Raw genomic sequence first — 19,675 nt, forward strand, 5'->3', positions numbered from 1 at the left:
TCCTGGCGGGGGGAATGGTGGCGCCGCTTGAGTAGGGGGGGGGGGACTGTCACTCAACTTGGACCCTAATCCATTCGGATTCAGCCTGTGGGGACGCTTCCTCTCTGTTACCCCTTTGCTCTGCTGTCCGTACGGTCCACTGCACCGAGCTCTGTCGGCCATCTTGGATGACGCTGACCTGGTTTGGCACATCCACCCTCCTGATGGCGGTCAGGCTGGGGGAAAGCGGCTCCTCGAGTTCACTTTTTATAATCTGGTCTCCAATTGTCAGCGGTGCTGCAGAGTCTGTTTCTTGTGTGATGGTGGCCGGCGGTTCCGACGAGCTGACGGCTTCCTGTGCGTTGTCCCCAATTTGCGTCGCGCTGGGGGCTTCCGCCGCGACCCTCCCAGGCTGTGCCGCAGACGGCAAGGGTCCTTTGCCGGGGATAAGCTGAGGGTCCACCTTCCGCGGGCGACCGCGCTTCCTTTTCGACTGTCCCTCCTCGCAGGAGGCCGCGGGCCGCTTAGCCGCTCTGCTTTCGGCCGCGCCTCCTGCCAGCTCTTTGATGCCGTTTTGACTGACTTTCGGCAGGACGTGCGATTCCAAACTGACCACGTCGGGAAGGAGCATGCTGATGACGGGCTGGGCCAACGGCTGAGAGACCAACCCTGCCCCGTTCATCCCCGCGGTGGTCACCGCCAGCGGCACTCCCGGTGGAACGGCGGCGAACGGCAAAGGCGACACCTTCAAGTGCCCGGGGAGGAGATTGGAAGCCAGGACGGGAGGGGCGAATCGGACCGGCGGGCTGGAACTGACGAACTTGTCTTCTGTGGGGAGGCGGGGGCGCAGGACCGGAAGCTTAGCGACCAAGGCGTCCACCTGGGGGCTGCTGGCTGCCTTCTGTGGCTCGGGGGGGCGCTTCTTCACCTGCGGGGGGCTAGCTGGGTGCGTGTTTGGTGGCGTCTTCTTCTAAAAAAAAAAAAAGTGAGACTGCTTTTACTACAGCGTAGTGCAATCAAACGGCCAGTCTTGCGACCCACACACACCACCGCCAATAAGCTGCTTCCTATCTCAGCTTTACAGGTCAAGTCTCCGCCTTCAGTCAGTGGTTGTCCAATACAAGGCATAGGGGGCCTTAATTATGGCCCCTGACATCTGCACAAGGGCCCCACATAATATCCAGTATACGACATGAGACTGTCAGAGACTTCAGACATAATAAAGGAGACGGTCAGAGAGTGCAGACCTCCAACAAGGGGTGGCTGGAGACTGAAGACACCCTACAGGAGATAGATGGAGACTGGGGACATACTACATGTGACTTCTAGGCATCAATGTCATTACAGCCTCTTCACCACTTGCTGACAGCGGTGTTACACCCCCTTCCTGGCCAGGCCATTTTTCAGTATTCAGCGCTGCGGTACTTTGACTGACATTTATTCCGTCATGCAACGCTGTACTGAAAGGAATTTTATACCATTTTTTGGGGACACATAGAGCTTTATTTTGCTGGTATTTAAACACCACAGGAGGTTTTTATTTTTTACTATATTAAGGAAAAATGACTGAAAATTTAAAAACAAAAAACAGTTTCCCCTATATTAAATGATAAAACATTTATATTTACCCAATTTTTTGGTAAAATATAAAAGACGGGGTCACGTCGGGTAAATAGACACCAAACATGTCGAGCCTTAAAATTGCGCCAAACCTCAAAAAAGTACAATACCCAAAATTGGCCATAGGCGACACTTTAAAATCTTTTACCGCTCATCAGTTTAGTGTTATCAGTGATTGATGGCCCTAAAATGATTGCGCTCACTCAAACGTTCCCGGCCATATGTAACATGTGTAGCGCAATTGTCGTTTTCGCGCTGAAACATTTTTGGGGGTTTTTTCAAAACTTTTTTTATGTGACTTTTATTTTTATATTTTTACACTTATTGTTATTGCTATTACATAGGGGGTAACAATCTCCCTATATAATAGCACAGGCACACTGACAGGTCCTCTTTATGGAGACATTAGGGGGTCCAAGACCCCTGTCACCTGGGGACCCCAAAATAAGCTGATGAAGCACAGATCTGATTCATCAGCTTCTTCTCTCTGACTATAGCAGCCAGATGACTGACAGGTGAATGCGGAAGTGATGTAACACACATCACTTCCGCATTCACAGTACTGAGGGAGATCAGCAAGGAGGAAGATGCTGACCTCCCTCCCATCTTACCTCCTGACACCCTCCCGAGCCGGTCCCGGGCTGCAGATGGGCTAGCGGATTTCGAGATTGAAGGTGAGGGGTCAGGAGGGGGCGGCACTCCAGGGCGGGGAGTGGGGGGCGAGCAAAACACAACATACAAGCAATTGTTTGTATGTGAAACAGCCGGTAACGGCTGTACAGAATGGACGGGCTTTCTCTGCCCGTGCGCACAGAAAAAAAAATGCCGTCTAATTACGGCAACCCGCCCATCTGAGTCTGCCGTTCGTCCGTTTTTTTTACAACGGGCAGACGGCAAGAGGTTAACAAAGGAATGCCCCCACTACTGACTGCAGGGTTCTGAATAGGGCCACACAGCAAGCACCAGAAGGGGCCCTCAGGCCACAGGATGGGCACCAGGGCACTGGGCAATGAATGGCACCTATCACATTGCCCATTTATTGTCAAGTGGGCAGAAGGGCAAAACAGGAGACTGTAAAGCAGATCCAGGAAGTGGTGGAGCTATCATGCTTGCTGTGGCGTGTAAATCACAAGACCGTCTAAACAGAATGACAAATACATTGGCAGGCAAAAGGATCCATGTTTGTGTGTGATGCCCTCCCACCCCCTTCCCTACCCACAGTACCAACCTTATTGTCTGCCGTGCTGTTATCGGGAGACGGGGGCCTCTTCATCCCGGGCGCCTCTGCCGGCTGCTTCTGTAGTTTCTGCCCGCCGCTCTGGGCGTTTTCTGCTCCGGAAATGAGACCCAAAAACAGAGGCGTAAATATCGAGGAGTGCGCCGACGGGCAGAAGCCGAAATGGCGCACTTCTCACCTGACAGGACCATGGACAGGACCAGCTCGGCGTTGGCACTGCGGGGGTTGATGATGTGCTGCTGGATCAGGAACTGGGCCACCTCCACGACGTTGTTGAACGATCTCTTCAGAATCTTCTCTGCCCAGTTGCAAATCAGAGCGCAGGAGGCGTTGATGACGTCGTTGTTGTACGACTGGACCAGGTCTGTCAGCTCGGACTGTGCCATGAGAGAGGACATCAGGTGAGAAAAACAAAAGGGGGAAAGAGGAAGGAGGACTGAGGTGGAAGAAAGCACAAGGAGGAAAGGGGAGAGAGAGAAAACTGGAGGAAGAGGAGGGATGAGTGAGGAGGATGCAGGAAGAGGAAGTAGGAATTAAGAAAAGGAAGGAAGAGTGAAGAGAAAGAGGGAGGGGGAGTGAGGAGGAAGAAGAACCAGGAGGATAGGGGAGAGAGGATGATAGAGTTAGAGAAAAGAGGAGTGAGGAGAATAGAGAAAGGAGAAGGATTGAAGAAGAATATGTAAAAAGGATGAAAGAAGAGGAAGGAGAAGTGAGGAGAATGGAAGAATGAGGAAGATACGGCAGAGAGGAGGATGGAAGGAGTAGTGAGGAGGATGGAAGTAGAGGGAGAAGGAAGGAGGAGTGAGGAAGAAGAGGAAAGAGGAGCGAGTAGGGTTGAGGAGGGAAGAGGTGTGAAGGAGAGTAAGAAGGAGTGAGGAGGAAGAAAGAACAAGGAGGGTGGAGGAAGAAGAAGCTGGAGGATGAGAAAAGAGTAGTGAGGAAGGTAGAAGAGGAGGAAGAGGGAGCAAGGAGGATGGAGAAGCAAGGAGAGAGGGGAAAGATGAGTGATGAGGGTGCAGGTAGGAGGAACTAGGCGGGTGCAGGTAGGAGGAACAAGGCAGGTGCAGGTAGGAGGAACAAGGCGGGTGCTGGTAGGAGGAACAGGGCAGGTGCAGGTAGGAGGAATCAGGCAGGTGCAGGTAGGAGGAACAAGGTGGGTGCAGGTAGCAGAAGCAAGGCAGATGTAGGTAAGAGGAACAAGGCAGGTGCAGGTAGGAGGATCAAGGCAGGTGCAGGTAGGAGGAACTAGGCGGGTGCAGGTAGGAGGATCAAGGCAGGTGCAGGTAGGAGGAACTAGGCGGGTGCAGGTAGGAGGAATCAGGCAGGTGCAGAAGCAAGGCAGGTGCAGGTAGGAGGAACTAGGCGGGTGCAGGTAGGAGGAACTAGGCGGGTGCAGGTAGGAGGAACTAGGCGGGTGCAGGTAGGAGGAACTAGTCGGGTGCAGGTAGGAGGAACTAGTCGGGTGCAGGTAGGAGGAACTAGGCAGGTGCAGGTAGCAGAAGCAAGGCAGGTGCAGGTAGGAGGAACTAGGCAGGTGCAGGTAGGAGGAACTAGGCGGGTGCAGGTAGGAGGAACTAGGCGGGTGCAGGTAGGAGGAATCAGGCAGGTGCAGGTAGGAGGAACAAGGCGGGTGCAGGTAGGAGAAACCAGGCAGGTGCAGGTAGGAGGTACAAGGCAGGTGCAGGTAGGAGAAACCAGGCAGGTGCAGGTAGGAGGAACAGGGCAGGTGCAGGAAGGAGAAATGAGGTGAGTGCAGGGAGGAGAAGCGAGGGAAGTGCAGTGAGGAGCAATGAGGTGAGTGCAGGGAGGAGTGAGGGAAGTGCAGTGAGGAGAAATTAAGTGAATGCAGGGAGGGGAAATGAGGTGAGTGTAAGGAGGAGAAGCGAGGGAAGAGAAATAAGGTGAGTGCAGGGAGGAGGAATGAGGTGAATGCAGGGAGGAGAAATTAGGTGAATGCAGGGAGGAGAAATTAGGTGAATGCAGGGAGGAGAAGCGAGGGAAGTGCAGTGAGGAGAAATGAGGTGAGTGCAGGGAGGAGGAATGAGGTGAGTGCAGGGAGGAGAAGCGAGCGAAGTGCTGTGAGGAGAAATGAGGTGAGTGCAGGGAGGAGAAATGAGGTGAGTGCAGGGAGGAGAAGCGAGGGAAGTGCAGTGAGGAGAAATGAGGTGAGTGCAGGGAGGAGGAATGAGGTGAGTGCAGGGAGGAGAAGCGAGCGAAGTGCTGTGAGGAGAAATGAGGTGAGTGCAGGGAGGAGAAATGAGGTGAGTGCAGGGAGGAGGAATGAGGTGAGTGCAGGGAGGAGGAATGAGGTGAGTGCAGGGAGGAGGAATGAGGTGAGTGCAGGGAGGAGGAACTCGACACGCATGCGTATTCTTACACTCTCTGTCATCTTCAGGTCCAGGCTGGGCAGCGGGGGCATGCTCACCATACTCTTCCTCCGTAAGCCGCTGTAGCAATACGTTCCATTTGTTAAGGAGACATAAACGCATTCCCCCCTCACTACACAGGAAGTGAGGGACACAGAAGAAGCAAACAATTGCTAACAAGGTCTACAGCAGGGGCGCCCATTAGGTCGATCGCGATCTACCAGTCGATCGCGAAGCGATCACTGTTAGATCGCGATGCCCTGTCCTCCCGCCGTGGGGCTTCTCCTCTAGATCCCCGCTGCTCTCCCCCATCTGTATGCAGCGGGGACCTGAGGAGAAGTGAACGAAGCGCTGCGGCCGGCGGTGGGTGGAGGAGGGAGCCGCTGTCACAGCAGAATGGCTGAGCAGTGAGGGGAGAGACGCTCGGCCAGGATCTGACAGCCGGCGGCTCTCTCTCTCCTCACCGCGCTCCGTCCTCCGCTGCCCCCGTGGCTGAAGTGCTTCTTTTACTTCTCCTCGGATCCCCCGCTGCCTCTGCCCAGGAGAGCAGCGGGGATCCAGAGGAAAAGCTGAGCGGCGGAGGATCGGTACATATCAGTGATATGTACCAATCCTCTGTGCAGGACAAACACTGGAGCGGTCAGCTGATCACTCCAGTGTTTGTAAATAACAGTGCTTTACATCACTTCCTGTTCATTCATGAGTTTCTCAATGGGGAGCAGCACTCTGTACAGAGGCTCCCCCCATTCAGAAACTGGATGATAGTAAATATTTTCTGAATGAATGGGAAGCCTCTGTGCTTTCCATTCATTTAGAATAGAGGCTGCAGGAAAAGAGATTGAGGACTTTATGTCAAATTCTTTTTCTATTTTAAAAGGGAAATATCCCCTAATATTTACCCAAAGCCCCCCTAACACGCCTGTTGGGGGCACGTTTTTTTAAAATTCTTGCCTCGCGAGCAAACGGAGCCAGCTACGGCTCTGCTCCCGCGGCGCTCGTGTGGCTGCCGGCCTGCGTTCCGGGTGCGGGGCGTGACTGCGGTGCCATTGACTTCAATGCACCGCCATGACCCCCCCCCCAAATGCAGGTGTTTTTTCGTTGGTAGATCTCATTGAGCTCGTCATTTGACAAATAGATCTCCAGACGAAAAATAGATCTCCAGACTAAAAATTGTGGGCGCCCCTGCTCTACAGCTACTATGAAGCTACAATTCCCATCATGCCCTGCTAGTAGTATGGCCAGCCTTATGCTCTCTATACCAAACAGGGCATGCTGGGAAACGCAGTCCCACAACAGTCCAGTATATAATGATTCCAGCAGGAAGTCAGCAGTGTGCAGAAAAACATCTTCCCCCCACAACCGTATCACATACACCTTTTTAGGTCCCCTTTGCCCTCTCACACAAAAGGATATTTGGACTGGCCCCGCCCTCCTAGCCTCCGGGCCTTGATATTTGGGAAAATCTCTCGGATGATCTTTCCGAAGTTGGCGACGCTGAGTGGTCGTCCGCAGAGGTTATCGCAGTAGCGCCTGTGGAGATAAGACGGTGCGCACCGTAAACTTGAGATGGTAGTCACTGGCCCCTGGACTCGGTCACGGGGACCCATGGCCCCGCCCTACTCACTTGTACGCGTCGTACACATCCTGTTTGGGCAGGCAGGTGTCCGTGTGCTCCTCCAGGTGGTTCCGTATCCACGTACAGGCGTGCATGTGTTCCGCCGTGGTCACGCAGCCTACATCCAAGCTGTACGGAGAAGAGAGAGGAGTCAACTATAACACTTGCAGGGTCTGATGTGCACTCCACACTGTGTCCATTATGACTGGCACAGTTCCTAGCTCCATAAGGGGTTCAGGGAGAGTCCCCACCCACCTCCAAAGAGCACCTGTCATACACATCCTCCCTCTTCTCACTCAGGGAAGATCGCCGGAGGTCAAACAGCTGCTATTCTTGTATGACCGGTTCTCTTTACAAGCAGCATAGACCACTTGGATAAAGCCAGTACAATGTGTTCCCAGTTTTGGGGGGTGTCGAAGATACCTTTTGTCGGGGCCGCTGGGGCCGGGTGGCAGCTGGAGATAGAGGTACAGCTTGTCATAGTCAGACAACTTCTGGACGTCCCCCTGTAGGGTCACAAAGAGAGAGAAAAGGAATGTACAATCCTGAACAAATTCTACCAGATAATCCTTTATTATGCCCTCTAGCATTTTACAAACTACCGATGTTAGACTGACCGGCCTATAGTTCCCAGGTTGGCATGCGTATTCTTACACTCTCTGTCATCTTCAGGTCCAGGCTGGGCAGCGGGGGCATGCTCACCATACTCTTCCTCCGTAAGCCGCTGTAGCAATACGTTCCATTTGTTAAGGAGACATAAACGCATTCCCCCCTCACTACACAGGAAGTGAGGGACACAGGAGAAGCAAACAATTGCTAACAAGGTCTACAGCAGGGGCGCCCATTAGGTCGACCGCGACCTACCAGTGATCTACCAGATGGACAGCATGAATTTTGGGTCAGGGGTCTCATGTTCAGCCCAGCCAGGGTTCAGGGTCACATATGCAGCCAGGGTACAGGGTCAGAGGTCACACATACAGCCAGGGTAAAGGGTCACAAATAGTCAGGGATAAGGGTCAGAATTCACACACCGAGGATTCAGCATCAGGGGTTACACATACAACTAGGGAACAGCGTTAGAGGTCACACATGCAGCCAAGGCACATGGTCAAAGGTCACACATGCAGCCAGCGTACAGAGGTCACACATACAGTCAGGAGTCACACATAGTTAGGGATAACGGTCAGAGGTCAGACACCCAGGCTTCAGTGTCAGGGGTCACACATACAACCAGTTTTCAGGGTCAGCCAAGGTAGAGGGTCAGAAGTCACACATGCAGCCAGAGTTCAGGGCAAGAAGTCACACACTTTCAGCGTCAGGTCACATATGCAGCTAGTGTTCAGGGTCAAAGGTCACACAGCCAGTGTTCAGGGACAGAAGTCTCATATACAGGCCAAGGCTCAGGAGCAGAGGTCACACATGCAGTCTGGGGTTTAGGCTCAGAGGTGACACCCGCAGCCAGGGTTCAGGGGTCACACATGCAGCCAAGGTCCAGAAGTCACTTGTGCAGCCAGGGTTCAGGGTCAGAGGTCACACCTGCAGCCAGGATGCACACATGCAGCCAAGGTTCAGAAGTCACATGTTCAGCCAGGGTCAGAGGTCACACCTGCAGCCAGGGTTCCGGGTCAAAGGTCACTTACCAGTATACTGTCCACTTTAATTTGCACGGCTTTTCTGTTGATAGAAATGAGAACAATCAGTAAACATCCATCAAACCTGCGAAGGCCGAAAAACGGGAAATGTATTTGCTACGAAAAATGGCCAGGCTCCGCCCCTTCTGTGCTGTGACACCACTAGGACCTTATTATGTAATAAGAGTGTACGCTCAGCGGCCGAGTGTTCTCGGGGGGACTACGCCGGCGGTGTTCGGGATGGGAAGAGCCTTACGTGATGCGGCTGCGCAGTTTCTGCAGGAGGTTGATGGGCTCCGTCTCCTCCTGGGGGTCTCCGGCCGTCAGTCCGCCCTTCTTCGAGATCTTTTCATAGAGCGCGTCCTCTGCCATCCCCTCCCGCGTGCTGGACCTGCCGGGGACACAAGAGTGGCAACGCTGACCTCCATTACAGATTGTCCTACAGTACAACATCTTCTGCCCTAATCACCCCCCTCCATAATAACCTTCCTACTGCCCCCTCCCAGACCTCTCCCCCTTATCACCACCCCTAATTGACCCCCATACCACCCCACTGACAGCCCAGCACTGCGGATTACACAGGGGGAGCGGCCCTGTAATCAGTGGAGTTCCGCTGTCAGAATCGGAGCGCAGAGAACTCCTCTGATCACCCCGGAGAGCCGCTCTCTGTACAATGTGCAGGCCTGGGCAGTCAGTGTCCTGCTCTCCATTTATAAATAAAGTTTAGAAAAAAAAATATTATCCCCTTATCGTCACTTAGGTGACCATAAAAAAACTTTATTGTTCTGGATGTGTGCACACAAGTCATGCCTGGGACAGCCCACATCTCATTGCAAAGTCCCCTTTCCCAGGGTTGCCCTCATGTCCAGAACAATAAAGTTTCTAGAGAACGCTGATGACATCATCCTGTGGAGGGTCCCTGTACTATTGTGCACATGGAGAGTAACCACATCACAACCTCCTGTGAGGACTCTGGGGCTGGGGGACAGCAGATGTCATTCCTTCACCAGCCTATACATGGGGATGTTCAGACTCCGCCCACCTCAGGGTGTCAGAGGACGGTGACCCGCTAACTCTCTGCCATTTCATTCTGTACTGCACCTCACTGGTCTCCTTCTGGAAATGCCGGCTGCCTGGCTGTCACGTGGCTCCTCCGGCCTCACTGACCGCGGTACAGACTCAGAACACACAGACAGCCAGGCAGCGAGCGTATTCAGGAGGAGGTAAGACCCATATCCATCCCAGGATGTCGCCCCGTGTCTGGTGGCCTTGTGGGTGACATCCCCCCGTGTCTGACATCAGCACCTGAGTGACATCCCCCCGTGTCTGGTGGCCCCATGAGTGACATCGCCCCGTGTCCGGTGTGTGACATCGCTCTGTGTCTGGTGGCCCCGTGTCCGGGGTGTGACATCGCTCTGTGTCTGGTGGCCCCGTGTCCGGTGTGTGACATCGCTCTGTGTCTGGTGGCCCCGTGTCCGGTGGGTGACATCCCCCTGTGTCTGGCGGCCACGGGGTGACATCGCCCCATGTCTGGTGGCCCCCGTGACTAGGGACGCCGTAGGTAATGTCACTCTTTATCTGGTGGCCCTGTGACAAAGTCCTCCTGAGTCTGGTGAACATGTGGGTAACGTCACATGTGTTGCCCCGAATCCGGTGACCCCGTGGGTAAAGTCACCCTGTGTCTGGTGAACCCATAAATGATATCATTCTGTGTCTGGTGACCCCGTGGTGATGTAATTCTGTGCCTGGTGACCCCGTGGGGATGTTGCTCCCTCTCTGGTGACCCTATAAGTGATGTCGCGCCGGGTCCGGAGGGTAATTTCTCCCCCAGCACGTCACCCCGGCTATGAGGTTTTCTCTGTCTCCCAGCTCAATGTCAGCCCAAAAAGGGGCGGGGTTTGCGCCCTCCCGACTAGCCACGCCCACGGAGGGGCGTGGAGGGACGAAGTGCTCTTCTAGTGACCCCCCGGCCAGTGGCGCCATTCCCGGGAATCACCTACCGCCGTTCCGGAGCCTCCGCACTCTCCGCTTTTCTGATTGGCCGCCGCCGCCACCTCCCCTCGCCTCAAACGGATTTCCCATTGGCTGGCGGCGCCGCTCTCCCCCGGAAACACAAAATTCGTGCACGTTGATTGGCCGCTATTATGGCCCCTGCCTGGTAACTGCGCAGCCATTGGTCTGAGCGGTGAGGGCGCCAAACAGGGGCGGCTGTACCGTGTCACAACATTCAAGGGTGGTTGGCTGGCAGTAGAGTAAGGAGGCCACGCCCCTTCCTTAAAGGGAAACACACCAATTCACATGAATCCTAAATATTGGAATCAAGGTGGAGGGACTACAAGTCCCAGCGTTCCCAAAAAGCCCTTGCAGGGTTTGTAGCGCCACCCTAAGGGGTGAGGTTGTGCTCTGTTTTCCCTTGCAGACCCATAGATTGTGAGCTCTTGGGCACAGTCTGCAGCATTCCTCCTGATCACCCAGAGGGGGGAGTACATTCTGTTTCATGGAGACCTTTAGGTGCCCCCACATTCATCACCAAATAGAAATGCTCCCCCCCCTTATATTGTGGACTGACTGCCCCGCCCCCTTCCCAGCAGAAGCCAATATAAGTGAAGAATCTCACACTTCTACTAGCTGCCCCATTTTTTTTAATCCTGTAAACAGAAGGGGCGGGTTTAATCATTAAGCAATCCCTGCTGGGGGTCGGTGCCCCCGGAGGGGCTTATTCATCCGACTCTCCATCATACCTCTCGTCCGTTCTGAGTTTACCTGTAGCAAAATCCTGAGCTTTTTTTAAAATTCTTTCTGTGCCCCGTTACTTCCTGTCCTGCTGACACCACAGGAAGTGAGAGAGAATATCCCTATTGGGGACACAGCAAAAAAAAAAAAGGTTCTGTTCTGTCATCTCCTTCCCAATCCCCATGGAGGTACCAGGCCTCACAGGCGCTCAACCACCTGGGCGAGAAGCCTCGGATTGTAGCAGCCACACTTTCTAGAGTAGCGAAGCTGAACTTATTTGGCTTTACAGTGAATGACATCCCCGGGGCCACAGGCAGCCCGAGAGTCAGCTTCCATCTGAGGCGTCTCACAGGGGCAGGATGGTTTCCCTTTATTGTGGGCGGAGTTTACTTTGTCCCAGTTGCTGGGCGACATAACCAGTTCACCAGTAAACACAATATATGACATCCGGGATGTTGGGAACCCCTTATAATGTAGGGGGGAGGGATGATGTGGGCGGAGCTGGGAACTCCGCACAGGGATAGGAGAGACTATCAGGGTGGGTTGACTCTCCGGCATCCACCAAAGATTTTCATTTTAACTCTTTCAATAATTTGCGCAAGAACGTGTGATAGAGTAACCCCCATCCCCCGCGGTGTGAATGAATGAATACAGGTGAACTCAGTGATTCCCATCTCCAGTTATGGTGGAGCGGGCCTTTTAATAGAGATATATGATTACAGACAGTAGTAATCACACACAGAAGGCAGACATGTGACATGAAGACAGGTCCTCATTGGTCAGGGCAGATAGTGTAGGTAAGACAGACAGTAATAATCACACACAGAAGGCAGACATGTGACGTGAAGACAGGTTCTCATTGGTCAGGGCCCAGCAGGTGGCAGTGCAGATATTGTAGGTAAGACAGACAGTAATGATCACACACTGAAGGCAGGAAAGGGATGTGAAGACAGGTCCTCATTGGTCAGGGCAGATATTGTAGGTAAGACAGACAGTAATAATCACACACAGAAGGCAGACATGTGACGTGAAGACAGGTTCTCATTGGTCGGGGCTCAGCAGGTGGCAGTGCAGATACTGTAGGTGGAGCGATCACTATAATGATATATTTCGGGGAGGGACATATATGAATCTTCAGACATTGCTCCTGTGTGCAGGTAAGAGGTGACACTGTTAGATCCAGATGTCGGAGCTGCAGTCTCCTCCTTCATAGCGGCACTCGTGGGCCAGAGCTGGACCGTCCGGCTCCTTCCCAAAATCCACCAGGAAGTCCTGGTTCACCGAGAGTCCGCCCTTGTGTGTGTTCACGTCAAGCTGGATCATGACCGAGCCTTCCCTGGGGGGGAGGAGAGGGGAGGACAGAGGGGAAACAAAGGGGGGGGCAGAGGGCGACAGGGGGAGGGGTCAGAGGGCGACAGGGGGAGGGGTCAGAGGGCGACAGGGGGGAGGAGAGAGGACAACTGACGGGGAAAGGGGAGAGGAGAGAGGTGGACCAAAAAGGTGGAGGGGTCAGGGGGAGGAGACAGGACAGAAGGAGACCGGTCAGAGGGGTACCAAAAAGGGGAGGAGAGAGGACAGATGGGGACCAATGGGGAGGAGAGAGGACAGAGAAGCGGACCGAGGGGAGAGGTCAGAGAGCCGGAGGGGGGATGGGAGAGGTCAGGGGCTACCAAAGAGGAAGTGAGAAGATGGGGGAGGTGCAAGGTATCCCCTTATCAACAGGTAGATATGGGGCGCAGACAGTAAAGGGGAGAAGATTGGGGGGGTCTCTTACTTGATCATGTCCGGGTAGAACTGTTTGTCCCAGGCGCTGTACAGAGAGTTTGTGCCGTACAGCCTCTTCCCGTCCAGGCTGAGTTGGATCATCTGGGGTCCCCCCGGAATCTTCTTCCCCTGCACAGGACAGGCCACATTTATTATAAGTTGCCTTCTACCTCGGCATGAAATATGACACAGCAAACAGACTCCACAGAGGACGGTGCAGGGACACTAGAGGGGTCAATATCCCCCCCCCAAACACGCAGTGCGGGGTATAATATGGGGGCACTCACCTTAATGATCACGGGATCTGGCTGACATTTCAGCTCCTTGTCTTCCAGTACTTTCACCGCGCCCCCTTTGAGAATGCTGCCACCCAGAAAGACCTGGAAGGAAAGACAGAGGTGATAAAATACAGAAACCTGAGCTCTCAGCATCACTCTGCTCAATACTTTTCCATCACTAGAGGACAATTCCAGACATTGACTGCTCTTACTGCTAAGAACCCTTCCCATATACCGCTCTCGCCGCAAAGAACCCTTCCCATATACCGCTCTCGCCGCAAGAAACCCTTCCCATATACCGCTCTCGCCGCAAGAAACCCTTCCCATATACCGCTCTCGCCGCAAAGAACCCTTCCCATATACCGCTCTTACTGCAAAGAACCCTTCCCATATACCGCTCTTACTGCAAAGAACCCTTCCCATATACCGCTCTTACTGCAAAGAACCCTTCCCATATACCGCTCTCGCCACAAAGAACCCTTCCCATATACCGCTCTCACTGCAAATAACCCTTCTTATAATAAGTAATACAGGAAGTAGGAGTACATTTCTGAGTCATAGGTGAGGGTTAGCCGGTCCCAGAAGTGGGAGGGGCCAGCGAGCCGCTCAGAATCGGCGATGGGCTCTGAGGTCGTGTCCTTTTACTGGTCAGCCTCCCAGGCGCCGGAGGTGCGTTTTACAACACAAGGCGCGCCGCGTTTATGGTGAAGGAATTGGGTCATCGGTCACGCGTGTTGTTCAGCTTTCACGTGATCCGGATCGTACACGCGTGCGCAGCCGCTGGATGACCCCTAATCCGGCTCAATATGGCAACTCACCCGGCATCTCCGGCAGTGCCCAGCCCTCCACCTTCTTGGGCGGCACCTGGATGACCTTTTCGGCCGCCCACTTTCCATCCTGTGTGGAGAAAAAAAAAATGAATAAAAAGAGTCAAAAAACATTAAAAACCCCCAAAAACCAGCATTTGCTGTAATACTGCCCCCCGCAGTACCCCCATTCCACCACTAGATGTCCTCAGTCTTCCACACGGCCACTATCGTCCAACCCCGCAGCACGGTGATGAGCTGGTCACTCTGCTCTCTCCTCCTATCAGCAACTCGGCTGATTGGCTCCCTGTGCTGCTTCCTTCCTCCACAGTCTCAGCTCTGCAGGAAGCTGACACCTCCATTAGCAGTGAAGAAGATTTTAGTTTTTTTTGGAGGGGGGGGTTAATGAGTGTGTAATGACCATTCCCCCTCCCCCCACCAATACCACCGCACCCCCTCTCACCGCGGTCTTGTAGAAGCGGAAGATGGAGGAGCTGAGCGCGCAGCCGACGAATCCCTGCTCGGCGTCGGGGTTGTGCAGGAACCTGACCTCCAGGGGAATCTGTCCGTCCTCTCCCAGGTCCAGGGTCTGTATGCGGGTGTGCTTGGTCCAGTCCCACACGTGGATTTGGTGGCCATAGTGTCCTGGCATCAGAAGGTGAGGGGTTAATTGGAGGAGCAAAGGTCACATGAATCGCTCTCGCTGCAAAGAACCCTTACCATATCGCTCTCACTGCAAAGAAACCCTTCCCATACGCCGCAAAGAAACCCTTCCCATACGCCGCAAAGAAACCCTTCCCATACGCCGCAAAGAAACCCTTCCCATACGCCGCCCTTACCATAAAGAACCCTTCTTAAAATAAGGGTGAATTTGCCTTTCCTCCTCATACAGGAAGTAGGGGCAAATACCATGCAGCCAGTTGCTGAAGTAGAGGAAGCGATCGTCCAGGGAGATCAGGATGTCCGTAACCAGACCTGAGAAGAGAGGACAGCCATGACTATAGAGCACCGAGAAGGACGGCGCCATCTTTGTTCAGGCCTCCTCCGGGGTCCACTGAGAAGCCGGCTCAGAGATGACGCAGTCATGTCAATCCTTGTTCTAGTGTTCACAAATGTCTGACACAGATCAGCCCCCTGCTGCCGCCTTCTGAGCCAGTTCTCAATCTATGGGGGAGGGGGATCGGTAGGCGAGCCGCTCAGAATCGGCGATGGGCTCTGAGGTCGTGTCCTTTTACTGGTCAGCCTCCCAGGCGCCGGAGGTGCGTTTTACAACACAAGGCGCGCCGCGTTTATGGTGAAGGAATTGGGTCATCGGTCACGCGTGTTGTTCAGCTTTCACGTGATCCGGATCGTACACGCGTGCGCAGCCGCTGGATGACCCCTAATCCGGCTCAATATGGCAACTCACCCGGCATCTCCGGCAGTGCCCAGCCCTCCACCTTCTTGGACGGTACCTGGATGACCTTGTCGGCCGCCCACTTTCCATCCTGTGTGGAGAAAAAAATAAAACCCCAAAAATTAATAAAAAGAGTCAAAAAAAACAAACAAAAATCAGCATTTGCTGTAATACTGCCCCCCCCCCCCCCCCGCAGTACCCCTACTCCAACACTAGATGTCCTCAGTCTTCCACACGCACACTAACGTCCAACCCCCAGCCTGTGATTGGGCAGAAGCAGCACAGTGATGAGCTGGTCACTCTGCTCTCTCCTCCTATCAGCAGCCCAGCTGATTGGCTCCCTGTGCTGCTTCCTTCCTCCACAGTCTCAGCTCTGCTCTGCAGAAAGCTGACACCTCCATTAGCAGATATAATGAAAATGGAAGAATTGCAGCAGTAAGTGCACCAAGCTGGCCGGGGAAGTGTGTTTTGGGGATTTGTAATGCCCCACCCCCACTCACCGCGGTCTTGTAGAAGCGGAAGATGGAGGAGCTGAGCGCGCAGCCGACGAATCCCTGCTCGGCGTCGGGGTTGTGCAGAAACCTGACCTCCAGGGGAATCTGTCCGTCCTCTCCCAGGTCCAGGGTCTGTATGCGGGTAGGATATTGGGGGTATAATAGAGGGACAGAGGGGATATTGGGGTATAACAGAGGGACAGAGGGGGGAGTGGGGTATAATAAAGGGACAGAGGAGGGATTGGGGTATAATAGAGGGACAGAGGGGAGGATTGTGGTACAGTTGAGGGACAGAGGAGGGATTGGGGTATAATAAAGAGACAGAGGGGGGATTGGGGTATAACAGAGGGACAGAGGAGGGATTGGGGTACAGTTGAGGGACAGGGGGTGGGATTACAAGGCAGGGACAGAGCGAGGATTGGGGTATAATAGAGGGACCGAGGGGGGGATTTTGGAGATGACGTTGGCCCCCCAATAGTCACATCTTGGGGTCATTGTCTCTTGCACTTCCTGTACCCCCCTCACCAGCCTTGACGTCCTCTATGTTGAACCCGTTGGTGAGTTTTCGGGGCGTCCCCCCCTCGGTGCTAACCATGACGTTGTGGCGCGGTTGGTACCAGAAGTCGTAGCCGAAGGGCGCAGCGTGGCCCTCAACCTCCCAGTTCCCTTTCACCTCAAACGTCTCTCCGTCCAGCAGCACGAAGCCTCCTGAGATAGAAGCAGAAACCAGTCTCAGGGATCCTCATGGAAAGCCCCTCCCCCCAGACATTTTGATTTGGGGGTTATACCCAGCTGAGGCCTATTGACTATAAGAAAGTGGGGCTCACCTTTCCCGTTCCCGTCGGGGTCCCCCAGAGTGCTGATCATGATCTCCCCGCAGCCCAGGCAGTGCGAGGTGTGCAGGTTCAGCAGGCCGCACTTCTTCTTCACCTCCTCCGCTTCCACCACCTGTGGAGAGAAGAATCCCGCTCAGGTCACATCCAGCCAGTCCTGAGATTTACACAGCTCTGCCAAGCCCGCTGACCTGACTGTTCTCTGCTGCACTTATACCACACAGCATTGGTCATGTCTCCGCCCCCAGCCCTTAAAGGAGCAGCAGACTGATGAGGTCATCTCTCTCCTCCTATCAGCATGCTTTGGGTCAGCACACCTGGCTGGCTCCTTGCACTTGCTCCTCCCTCTTTCAGTCTGAGAGCTAATGCACATTGGACGCTGTAAAGAAGAAGAGTTTGGGGGAGGGCCGGATGAGCCGATTGGACAATGCCCACCTTGTGAATGCGCGGAGCCCGGCGCTCGGTGCCCACGTCCACCACATAGACGCGGGAGGAGATGAGACAAGGAAGGATGAGCTTGTTCCGGACTTTGGTGGCGTCCCCAAAACAGCTGCTGCAGGTGTTCCATCCGGAGTGGTGAAGCTCGTCCTTCACGTTCGGCATCGGCAGGCGGTGGACGACCTGGGAGGAGGAGGAGGAGGAGGAGGGGTGTCGTGACAACGTTAGAAGCGGGTGAGTCATGGTTGGTATGTGGTACCTCACCTGTACCTGCCCCCTAATGAGCACCTGTCTGTACCTGCCCCCTCCCCCCTAATGAGCACCTGTCTGGACGTGCCCCCTCCTCCCAAATGAGCACCTGTCTGGACGTGCCCCCTCCTCCCAAATGAGCACCTGTCTGGACGTGCCCCCTCCTCCCAAATGAGCACCTGTCTGGACGTGCCCCCTCCTCCCAAATGAGCACCTGTCTGGACGTGCCCCCTCCTCCCAAATGAGCACCTGTCTGGACGTGCCCCCTCCTCCCAAATGAGCACCTGTCTGGACGTGCCCCCTCCTCCCAAATGAGCACCTGTCTGGACGTGCCCCCTCCTCCCAAATGAGCACCTGTCTGGACGTGCCCCCTCCTCCCAAATGAGCACCTGTCTGGACGTGCCCCCTCCTCCCAAATGAGCACCTGTCTGGACGTGCCCCCTCCTCCCAAATGAGCACCTGTCTGGACGTGCCCCCTCCTCCCAAATGAGCACCTGTCTGGACGTGCCCCCTCCTCCCAAATGAGCACCTGTCTGGACGTGCCCCCTCCTCCCAAATGAGCACCTGTCTGGACGTGCCCCCTCCTCCCAAATGAGCACCTGTCTGGACGTGCCCCCTCCTCCCAAATGAGCACCTGTCTGGACGTGCCCCCTCCTCCCAAATGAGCACCTGTCTGGACGTGCCCCCTCCTCCCAAATGAGCACCTGTCTGGACGTGCCCCCTCCTCCCAAATGAGCACCTGTCTGGACGTGCCCCCTCCTCCCAAATGAGCACCTGTCTGGACGTGCCCCCTCCTCCCAAATGAGCACCTGTCTGGACGTGCCCCCTCCTCCCAAATGAGCACCTGTCTGGACGTGCCCCCTCCTCCCAAATGAGCACCTGTCTGGACGTGCCCCCTCCTCCCAAATGAGCACCTGTCTGGACGTGCCCCCTCCTCCCAAATGAGCACCTGTCTGGACGTGCCCCCTCCTCCCAAATGAGCACCTGTCTGGACGTGCCCCCTCCTCCCAAATGAGCACCTGTCTGGACGTGCCCCCTCCTCCCAAATGAGCACCTGTCTGGACGTGCCCCCTCCTCCCAAATGAGCACCTGTCTGGACGTGCCCCCTCCTCCCAAATGAGCACCTGTCTGGACGTGCCCCCTCCTCCCAAATGAGCACCTGTCTGGACGTGCCCCCTCCTCCCAAATGAGCACCTGTCTGGACGTGCCCCCTCCTCCCAAATGAGCACCTGTCTGGACGTGCCCCCTCCTCCCAAATGAGCACCTGTCTGGACGTGCCCCCTCCTCCCAAATGAGCACCTGTCTGGACGTGCCCCCTCCTCCCAAATGAGCACCTGTCTGGACGTGCCCCCTCCTCCCAAATGAGCACCTGTCTGGACGTGCCCCCTCCTCCCAAATGAGCACCTGTCTGGACGTGCCCCCTCCTCCCAAATGAGCACCTGTCTGTACCTGCCCCTCCTCCCTGATGAGCGCCTGCCTGTACCTGCCGCTTTCCCACTGGTAAGCACCTGCCTGTAACCTTTCCATCACAGCCATTACGGGGGTCCCAACCTCCCTGCAGCAGGAGGGGGGGCACCCCAATGCAGGAACAGCAGCAAGTCACTGCTAGACTCACCAAGACAAGCCCCACCCTCACTCCACCTATATCTAAAATAAACCCTTGGGGTGGAGCGACCCTTTAATCTCTAAAAATGCATCTTCAGGACCCGCCCCCGAGGAGTATACACACGATGAGATTTGTGAGCCTCACCTGGGAATATTGGGGAGATTTGGGGTCCACATCCACCGTGGCCAGGTAGTCAGGCTTGTCAATGCCGGTGTTGCGGTAGATACAGGGAACGTAGATCAGCTCCTCTCTGGGGCCTGTGCGGGACAGACATAGTGAGCGGCAGAACTCAGGGGCCCACACAAGCTAGGGCCACAGATAACCACTGGTCATGAAAACTTGACGTTGGGCCAGACGAGGAGAATCGATTGACTTTAATCGCAGCTTCTGCAAGACTCAGCAGGCCTCCGGGCGGGACTGCAGCCTCTGGTCACACCTATCTGAGCGAAGCCTGACAACTACAGAGAGCCGAGGTTCAAATCGGGAAACAATTTCACCTGAAGGGAGTTCACTTCTCTTACATAAGGCCCCGCCCACAGCAAAGAGGACCTGTCACATATTTCAAATATCCAAAACTGAGAGCCTACGGCTGTACTGAGCTCTGCAGACACAGGGACACCATCACCCCCC

The 19,675-nt window shown here is 54.7% G+C and overlaps 2 protein-coding genes across 2 annotated transcripts in view; both read right to left on the reverse strand.

The window, feature by feature from the left end:
• Positions 1–49: 49 nt before the first annotated feature.
• Positions 50–10,531, reverse strand: RFX5 (regulatory factor X5). The gene is made up of 10 exons (XM_018569335.1): positions 10,449–10,531; positions 8,705–8,839; positions 8,458–8,491; positions 7,241–7,323; positions 6,827–6,946; positions 6,616–6,732; positions 5,214–5,295; positions 3,015–3,213; positions 2,828–2,928; positions 50–949 (listed from the first exon to the last, which is right to left on the reverse strand). The coding sequence occupies exons 2-10, from the start codon at positions 8,818–8,820 to the stop codon at positions 50–52; spliced, it is 1,752 nt and encodes a 583-aa protein (XP_018424837.1). The 5' UTR covers positions 8,821–8,839; positions 10,449–10,531.
• The window catches only part of SELENBP1 (selenium binding protein 1), a 36,677-nt gene continuing 22,047 nt past the window's right edge, over positions 5,046–19,675 (reverse strand). Inside the window, 14 exon segments of the mRNA XM_018569336.1 lie at positions 5,046–5,056; positions 12,353–12,517; positions 12,956–13,074; positions 13,233–13,325; positions 13,628–13,737; positions 14,042–14,120; positions 14,493–14,674; positions 14,939–15,004; positions 15,438–15,516; positions 15,926–16,035; positions 16,358–16,627; positions 16,747–16,867; positions 17,188–17,373; positions 19,190–19,302. Of these exon segments, the coding sequence (XP_018424838.1) occupies positions 12,355–12,517; positions 12,956–13,074; positions 13,233–13,325; positions 13,628–13,737; positions 14,042–14,120; positions 14,493–14,674; positions 14,939–15,004; positions 15,438–15,516; positions 15,926–16,035; positions 16,358–16,627; positions 16,747–16,867; positions 17,188–17,373; positions 19,190–19,302 (1,691 nt within the window). The 3' untranslated portion in view covers positions 5,046–5,056; positions 12,353–12,354.

The sequence above is a fragment of the Nanorana parkeri genome, unplaced genomic scaffold (genome assembly GCF_000935625.1).
Source record: "Nanorana parkeri isolate BGI_ZX_2015 unplaced genomic scaffold, ASM93562v1 scaffold1324, whole genome shotgun sequence".
In the NCBI taxonomy this organism is placed as follows: domain Eukaryota; kingdom Metazoa; phylum Chordata; class Amphibia; order Anura; family Dicroglossidae; genus Nanorana; species Nanorana parkeri.